The sequence below is a fragment of the Phalangium opilio genome, unplaced genomic scaffold (genome assembly GCF_054372755.1).
Source record: "Phalangium opilio isolate 3A_F unplaced genomic scaffold, DU_Popi_V2 ptg000115l_1, whole genome shotgun sequence".
Taxonomy (NCBI): domain Eukaryota; kingdom Metazoa; phylum Arthropoda; class Arachnida; order Opiliones; family Phalangiidae; genus Phalangium; species Phalangium opilio.
This window is the reverse complement of record NW_028324210.1, coordinates 730,216-737,913: the sequence shown is the minus strand read 5'-3', so window position 1 is coordinate 737,913 and position 7,698 is coordinate 730,216. Positions and strand designations below refer to the sequence as shown.

The following is a 7,698-nucleotide window of genomic DNA, read 5'->3' as shown; positions in this document are numbered from 1 at the left end:
CCCTATCCATGGAGCTAGAAGGAGTTTTTATCCCAGCAGAGACGTACGCTATACCAGCCATTGTAATTGTTCACTTTCTAGGCTAATTTAATGGACTTCTGATAATATGGAAAACTGAAATTCAAAAGAAGTTAAAAATTACAGACAGGGAATTACCGTACTTATTGTTGTAACGTTACTTAGTGTAATACTATCAAGTGCCCTGTGTTCTGGATGTACTTTGATAAAAACGGCTTTATACAAAAAAAAAATTACACACAAATTTAGAATACAACCATATTTAAATCTATTTACTAAATGAATCGGAAAATTAACTTAAAAGCGCCAGTTTATTACAAAAGAAAATTACACACAAATTTAAAATACAAATGAATCAGAAAATTAACTTAAAGAAACCGCCAGTTTATCGTTTAATTGGAAGACTTATTGTATCGTTCCAAAGCCTTATTTGCCATAGCTATTGCATTTGTTGCCAGTTGACCAGGGAAAATCAATTTGACAGCAGCCATTACGTCTCGGCTGGTCAAAGTCGATGTATTATTGAGGCGAGACAAATCGGCTGCTTCCCTGGCTATTTTCGTGAACATATCGTTCATAAAGTCGTCCATTACCGCCATACCAGAATGTGAAATGGACACTTCTAGCTCGAGTTCCTTTAAAAGTTTAAAGATGTAGATTGTAAAGTTCTCTTTTCTTCGAAAGTTCCTCTGCCTCTTCTCCCTCATACGTCTCGTGTTCTTCGAAACTCTTAAAAAATGAAAGAAAGAAAAAATTATATTTAAACTGTTTATAGAAGTTTCGATTCATAATCGCTAAAACACGCCTGTCCTTAAAATCCATGTATATAAGAATAATCCAGATATTCAAAAAATAATTTATGTTTAAACCGACACGAATGACATTAAAATAGGATTGGTTCTCTTAAGACATAGGTTCAGAATATTATACATACAAAGTTTTACCAGAAGTAAGATAAGACTAGAAGTAAAGAGCTCTAGCATTGGTAGTAGAACCTGGCACTAGTGAACAAATTTGAGGATTTCGTGCCGCTTCCATCGCGCCTACACTAGAGAAAAAAATGTTCGAGTTCCAAAAAAATTGCCTACCCCCTTCCCCTCAACCCAAAGCCGCGGAACACGAACGCGGGTGCTGGAATCTAGTTCGGCCGTCTACCGCCACAAGCGTCTCACGTTTTGGAGGGAAAATTTAGAAACCGCTACCAGAGGGCCAACCGTTGTTGTGTTATCAAGAATATTCACTTTCCCCAAGTGAAGAATTTGGTTAACTCAGTACTTCTAGTCTGATCTTACTTCTGGTTATACTTAAACCTAAACGAATTACATGAAGTACACAAGCTCTTTATTTTTGTACTTCAGTACTGGTGCGACCAGGATGGACTTAGTCAAGTTTCAGGAAGTGACGAATCATGGAACAATTGAGGCTACTTAAGTGGTAACGGTGTGTTAAAGTTAAATGGACTACTCACGGTAGTCAGAACCGAACGGTTTACGTATAGATTTTAGATCAAACATTCTCATAATAGGAGAAAGAAATTCATCAACGCATCGACACAGAATAGTCTTAGACCGGTTTACAAAGTTTTTCTTTGGGTTTTAAGTCCGCAGATATCTTGGAAATTCTTAAGCAAAATAGCTCGCTAAATTTATTGTTACCTTTTATTTGTTGTGGACGAGCTAGATGGGCTTTCGTTCAACAAAACGTCTTGAGGTTTGAAAGTCGGGGGAGCTGTTGTTAGGGCTTTCGGTTGACGTTGACCTTCTTGGCGTGCATTGGAGATGTCCTTTAGAGCGTCTCGTGCCATTAAAATTACTAAAAAAAAGAACTCCCGTAATTAAACACAGCTGTCACTATCTACAGCTTTGTTTGTGATTTCTCCTATTTATATGGTTTCACAAAAAGACGGGTATAGACCGAGTGAATAAAAACACCTCGAAAGAATTATGTAGTTTTTTAGCGGTCTCTAGCCCTGCACCAGCATGGAGCAATATTAAAGGACTGCAGAAAAACCCAGCTTGTTTTTTTGAAAGTTTCGAACTCCTTTTCCTGGTTTTTTTTCCATAGTAACATTACCTCTAAAGAGGTTCCTCTCTTTTTTTTGGGCTTTATCATTGTACTAGCCGTTACCCGCGGCGTCGCTCGCGTGTAATAAGAACTTCCATCTAAAATGATATAAAGAATGTGTAGATGTTACTGATGACTAATATTTTTGTAGCACCCTAGGAGCGAAGGCACTCGGCACAGTCCGTCAGCCCGTCGGGATATTTTTTATTACTTTTCACGCGGACATTATTCCATAAAGAAGGGTTTTTAAGTTTTTGGCCGCCATTTTAAAAGATGGCAACAAATCGAACCCAAAAGACCTTTCAGCCCGTCTATAGGTTAAAGGAAACCATTGTACTAAATATTTGTGAAATCGGTTGAAACGCGCGGACTTTATTGCATAGAGAATATTTCCTTACATTTCTGGGCGCCATTTTAAAAGAGGGCGAAAAATCGAACCCGAATGACCATTCAGCCCGTCTTAAGGTTAAAGCAAACCAGTGTACAAAATATATGTGAAATCGCTTGAATCGCACGTACTTAATTGCATAGAGAATATTTTTTACATTTCTGGGCGCCATTTTTTAAGATGGCGGTGGATTGGAAAAAGCTTTCTTAGTACGCGCCTACTACTTATGAGTAACGTTCCTGCAAATTTTCAGCCTTCTAGGGCAAGCGGTTTGGGCTGGGCGTTGATTATCAGTCAGTCAGTCTGTCAGTCAGTCAGTCAGTCAGGACTTTGATTTATATAGATATAGATTGAATACGGACAACGCGGGAACGGGGACTTTTTAGTCGAAGAAAAAATTTAGTAGAAGGATGCTACCCTTTTTTTGTAACCGCGTTGAAATTATCTTTTCGATTTTTTTTAATTGTACTGCTCGATAATTCAAAAAAAAACGGTCAATTCATCCCCCTCTTAGCACGAGTTATTTTTTGAGGAGATGGCGTTCGCCATTTTCGGAGTAGCAGGGCTGCCATTAGAGCATCTATACAAAGACCATATAGTCGAGCAATGTGTCAGCTAAAACTCAGCTATAGAGCTATTTCAGAGGGGGTAATGGCTACGTCACCAATGCTATTTGCCCATAGAGAAAACCCTCACAAAATGTCCGCCCTACACTCTCAAAGGCAGGCCCAATTTTCGTAGCAGACGAAATTTTCCCCCCACTGAAATAGCTCTATAGTCTGTGGTTATTTTTATGAGTGTCACTATTCTCACCCCCGGGTAGAAATAGGCGGAAGCCTATTCCTACCCTTGGTGAAAATAGCGTAGAGGCTATATCCACCCTACCACGTGACTAAGAATTTAAGTAAGGACCGCGGTAGGGTGAAATTAGCTTGGCTGCTATTTTCACCGCTCGGTGAAGTGAAAAGTCTACCCCGGGTAAACACAGCGTAGATTTTATTTCCACCCTACCACGTGACTAAGAACCTGCCAAGATAATCTGACGTTTCCTAGAAACGGCGGGATTCAACTGTATTTCGCGCAAGTGAGAAGCCGCTGCATAAGATACAACCATGATACGATTGTAAGAAAAGCACATTTTTCTCACTACGCGACGCTAGTGTTTTTATTTTCACCTCTCTGCCTCGCTGTTCGGGAGGAACGGTACCGTTTCTAGCCTGTAAAAATACCTCATAGATGATGGCCGGCCCGAGGTAGGGAGAAGTGAACTTCGTGTAAGGTAATATATTTCTGCGAGAACGTATTACGAAACGATATATATGCCTATATGTACGCGTATACCAGTCCTTAATTTAGCATCCAAAAGATACAAGAAGATGTTTATGAATCGCCTGAATATACATCGTTTTCAGACTATAGGAACATTGGTACCATTTACACCGGGAGGCCTGGCTACTTGGGGTATAGGCTCGCCTCCTGATGTAAAAGGTATCAATCCTCCTAGAGTCCTAGACTGAAAACAATGTATTTATATATGGTTGCAGGGATAGATTTTAGGAGTAGGAATTGAGAACGGTTAGTATTTACATTTTTTCTCTAGTGTAGGCGCGATGGAAGCGGCACGAAATCCTCAAATTTGTTCACTAGTGCCAGGTTCTACTACCAATGCTAGAGCTCTTTACTTCTAGTCTGATCTTACTAGTCTGATGCTATGCTATGCTATGCTATGCTATGCTGTGCTATGCTGTGCTGTGCTATGCTATGCTATGCTGTGCTATGCTATGCTATGCTGTGCTGTGCTGTGCTATGCTATGCTATGCTATGCTGTGCTATGCTATGCTATGCTATGCTATGCTGTGCTATGCTGTGCTATGCTATGCTATGCTATGCTGTGCTATACTATGCTATGCTATGCTATGCTATTCTGTGCTATGCTGTGCTGTGCTGTGCTGTGCTATGCTATGCTATGCTATGCTGTGCTATGCTATGCTATGCTGTGCTGTGCTGTGCTATGCTATGCTATGCTGTGCTGTGCTACGCTATGCTATGCTATGCTGTGCTGTGCTGTGCTACGCTATGCTATGCTATGCTGTGCTGTGCTATGCTATGCTATGCTGTGCTATGCTGTGCTACGCTATGCTACGCTGTGCTATGCTGTGCTATGCTATGCTATGCTGTGCTATGCTATGCTATGCTATGCTATGCTATGCTATGCTATGCTATGCTGTGCTATGCTATGCTATGCTATGCTATGCTATGCTGTGCTATGCTGTGCTATGCTGTGCTATGCTGTGCTGTGCTATGCTATGCTGTGCTGTGCTATGCTGTGCTGTGCTATGCTGTGCTATGCTATGCTGTGCTATGCTGTGCTATGCTATGCTATGCTATGCTATGCTATGCTATGCTATGCTATGCTATGCTGTGCTGTGCTGTGCTATGCTATGCTATGCTGTGCTATGCTGTGCTATGCTATGCTGTGCTATGCTATGCTGTGCTATGCTGTGCTATGCTATGCTGTGCTGTGCTATGCTGTGCTATGCTGTGCTATGCTATGCTATGCTGTGCTATGCTGTGCTATGCTATGCTATGCTATGCTATGCTATGCTGTGCTATGCTATGCTATGCTATGCTGTGCTATGCTATGCTATGCTATGCTATGCTGTGCTATGCTATGCTGTGCTATGCTGTGCTATGCTATGCTGTGCTGTGCTATGCTGTGCTATGCTATGCTATGCTATGCTATGCTATGCTGTGCTGTGCTGTGCTATGCTATGCTATGCTATGCTGTGCTATGCTATGCTATGCTATGCTATGCTATGCTATGCTATGCTATGCTATGCTGTGCTATGCTGTGCTATGCTATGCTGTGCTATGCTATGCTGTGCTATGCTATGCTGTGCTATGCTGTGCTATGCTATGCTATGCTATGCTATGCTATGCTATGCTATGCTGTGCTATGCTATGCTATGCTATGCTATGCTGTGCTATGCTATGCTGTGCTATGCTATGCTATGCTATGCTATGCTGTGCTATGCTATGCTATGCTGTGCTATGCTATGCTATGCTATGCTATGCTGTGCTATGCTATGCTATGCTATGCTGTGCTATGCTATGCTGTGCTATGCTGTGCTATGCTATGCTATGCTATGCTGTGCTATGCTATGCTATGCTATGCTGTGCTATGCTATGCTATGCTATGCTATGCTATGCTGTGCTATGCTATGCTATGCTGTGCTATGCTATGCTATGCTATGCTATGCTGTGCTGTGCTATGCTATGCTATGCTATGCTGTGCTGTGCTGTGCTATGCTATGCTGTGCTGTGCTATGCTATGCTATGCTGTGCTATGCTATGCTATGCTATGCTATGCTGTGCTATGCTATGCTGTGCTGTGCTATGCTATGCTATGCTATGCTATATGCTATGCTATGCTATGCTATGCTATGCTATGCTATGCTATATGCTATGCTATGCTATGCTATGCTATGCTATATGCTATGCTATGCTATATGCTATGCTATGCTATATGCTATGCTATATGCTATGCTATGCTATGCTATGCTATGCTATATGCTATATGCTATGCTATGCTATGCTATGCTATGCTATATGCTATGCTATGCTATGCTATGCTATGCTATGCTATGCTATGCTATATGCTATGCTATGCTATGCTATGCTATGCTATGCTATGCTATGCTATGCTATGCTATATGCTATGCTATGCTATGCTATATGCTATGCTATGCTATGCTATATGCTATGCTATATGCTATGCTATGCTATGCTATGCTATGCTATGCTATGCTATATGCTATGCTATGCTATGCTATGCTATGCTATATGCTATGCTATGCTATGCTATGCTATGCTATGCTATGCTATGCTATGCTATATGCTATGCTATGCTATGCTATATGCTATGCTATGCTATATGCTATGCTATGCTATGCTATGCTATGCTATGCTATGCTATATGCTATGCTATGCTATGCTATGCTATATGCTATGCTATGCTATGCTATGCTATGCTATGCTATATGCTATGCTATGCTATGCTATGCTATGCTACGCTATGCTTTGCTATATGCTATGCTATATGCTATGCTATATGCTATGCTATGCTATGCTATGCTATATGCTATGCTATGCTATGCTATGCTATGCTATATGCTATGCTATGCTATGCTATATGCTATGCTATGCTATGCTATATGCTATGCTATGCTATGCTATGCTATGCTATGCTATGCTATATGCTATGCTATGCTATGCTATATGCTATGCTATGCTATGCTATGCTATGCTATGCAATGCTATGCTATGCTATGCTGTGCTATGCTATGCTATGCTATGCTGTGCTATGCTATGCTATGCTATGCTATGCTGTGCTATGCTGTGCTATGCTATGCTGTGCTGTGCTATGCTGTGCTATGCTATGCTATGCTATGCTGTGCTGTGCTGTGCTATGCTATGCTATGCTATGCTGTGCTATGCTGTGCTATGCTATGCTATGCTATGCTATGCTGTGCTATGCTATGCTATGCTATGCTATGCTGTGCTATGCTGTGCTATGCTATGCTGTGCTATGCTATGCTGTGCTATGCTATGCTGTGCTATGCTGTGCTATGCTATGCTATGCTATGCTATGCTATGCTGTGCTATGCTATGCTATGCTATGCTGTGCTATGCTATGCTGTGCTATGCTATGCTATGCTATGCTATGCTGTGCTATGCTATGCTATGCTGTGCTATGCTATGCTATGCTATGCTATGCTGTGCTATGCTATGCTATGCTATGCTGTGCTATGCTATGCTGTGCTATGCTGTGCTATGCTATGCTATGCTATGCTGTGCTATGCTATGCTATGCTATGCTGTGCTATGCTATGCTATGCTATGCTATGCTATGCTGTGCTATGCTATGCTATGCTGTGCTATGCTATGCTATGCTATGCTATGCTGTGCTGTGCTATGCTATGCTATGCTATGCTATGCTATGCTATGCTGTGCTGTGCTGTGCTATGCTATGCTATGCTGTGCTATGCTATGCTATGCTATGCTGTGCTATGCTATGCTGTGCTGTGCTATGCTATGCTATGCTATGCTATATGCTATGCTATGCTATGCTATGCTATGCTATGCTATGCTATATGCTATGCTATGCTATGCTATGCTATATGCTATGCTATGCTATGCTATGCTATGCTATATGCTATGCTATGCTAT

The 7,698-nt window shown here is 41.3% G+C and overlaps 1 protein-coding gene across 1 annotated transcript; it reads right to left on the bottom strand.

The window, feature by feature from the left end:
* Positions 1–310: 310 nt before the first annotated feature.
* LOC149623070 (histone H2B-like) lies at positions 311–4,041 on the bottom strand. The gene is made up of 3 exons (XM_089853464.1): positions 2,092–4,041; positions 1,674–1,830; positions 311–747 (listed from the first exon to the last, which is right to left on the bottom strand). The coding sequence occupies exons 2-3, from the start codon at positions 1,820–1,822 to the stop codon at positions 411–413; spliced, it is 486 nt and encodes a 161-aa protein (XP_089709590.1). The 5' UTR covers positions 1,823–1,830; positions 2,092–4,041; the 3' UTR covers positions 311–410.
* Positions 4,042–7,698: the final 3,657 nt, after the last annotated feature.

Excerpts from the sequence above, each read along its gene's own strand:
- LOC149623070 (XM_089853464.1), bottom strand. The coding sequence starts at position 1,822 with ATGGCACGAGACGCTCTAAAGGACATCTCCAATGCACGCCAAGAAGGT. Across the intron at positions 748-1,673 it reads TCGTCCACAACAAATAAAAG|AGTTTCGAAGAACACGAGAC; the intron begins GTAACAATAAAT and ends TCATTTTTTAAG.